General features: G+C 48.9%; 1 protein-coding gene across 1 annotated transcript in view; it reads left to right on the top strand.

Annotated features, from left to right (window-relative positions):
* The window catches only part of LOC103583327 (probable histone-lysine N-methyltransferase PRDM7), a gene marked incomplete at its 3' end in the record, with an annotated part of 2,073 nt that extends 1,381 nt beyond the window's left edge, over positions 1–692 (top strand). Inside the window, exons 2-3 of the mRNA XM_008564674.1 lie at positions 108–209; positions 421–692. Of these exons, the coding sequence (XP_008562896.1) occupies positions 108–209; positions 421–692 (374 nt within the window). The remainder of the gene's footprint in view (positions 1–107; positions 210–420) is intronic.
* Positions 693–1,010: the final 318 nt, after the last annotated feature.

Consider the following 1,010-nt stretch of genomic DNA (forward strand, 5'->3'; position numbering starts at 1 on the left):
AGAAGGATAGACGATAATTTGATGGTAAGAGATTTCACATTTTCTGACAAAACAGGAACAAACACTCCAGACTCCTAACTTCACTCAATTACTCTTCTCCAATGTAGAACTCAAGAGAAAGGAGATTGAAGTGAAGACGTATAGCCTGCGAGAAAGGAAGGGTCATGCATACAAAGAGGTCGATGAGCCTCAGGATGATGACTACCTGTGTAAGTGACCCTTTTGGCCCACTCATGGAGAAGGCTATGTCCCGGTACAATAATTTTCTCTTGTTGTTTGACCCCAAGTCATTCCTTTACTCTGGTGGCTTGGAATACAGGATTGAGGCTAAATTATGTAACTGCTGGGCTCATTCTGAAGCTCTTTATATCCAGGAACATGCACTATACTTTTCCAAATCCCTGCTGCTCTCGCCTCCAGATTGTGAGAAATGCCAGAACATCTTCATCGACAGCTGTCCGGCTCATGGACCCCCTACATTTGTAAAGGACACTGTAGTGGACAAGGGGCATCCCGACCGCTCAGCCCTCACTTTGCCCCCTGGGCTGAGAATTGGGCCATCGGGCATCCCTGAGGCCGGGCTTGGAGTATGGAATGAGGCATCCGATCTGCCGTTGGGTCTGCACTTTGGCCCCTATGAGGGCCGGATCACAGAAGATGAACAGGAAGCCAACAGTGGATACTCCTGGCAGGTGAGAAGGGCCTATCTTACCCCATCTTCTGGCTTCCTATATCCCTTCTCTGCCTTTGGTGGGACATCACCTTCTACATGCTAGAACGTGGATAGTGACAGCATGGTCAGCTCTGTGTACTTAGTGGTCTTTGCATGAACCTGGAACTACTATTTAAAGGTCAGAGGGTGAGCGGGAGAAAAGTGGCACAGAGACAAAAACGTGCATTCTCCGTGTGGGGCCTCAGCTCTGACTGGACAAATCAACTCAGACGTGTGGATGATGCCGAGGAGCACAGCATGTGTCACCATTGGTGGCTGAATCCATGCAGGCTCAAAT

Source organism: Galeopterus variegatus, unplaced genomic scaffold, assembly GCF_000696425.1.
Source record: "Galeopterus variegatus unplaced genomic scaffold, G_variegatus-3.0.2 Scaffold21712, whole genome shotgun sequence".
Taxonomy (NCBI): Eukaryota; Metazoa; Chordata; class Mammalia; order Dermoptera; family Cynocephalidae; genus Galeopterus; species Galeopterus variegatus.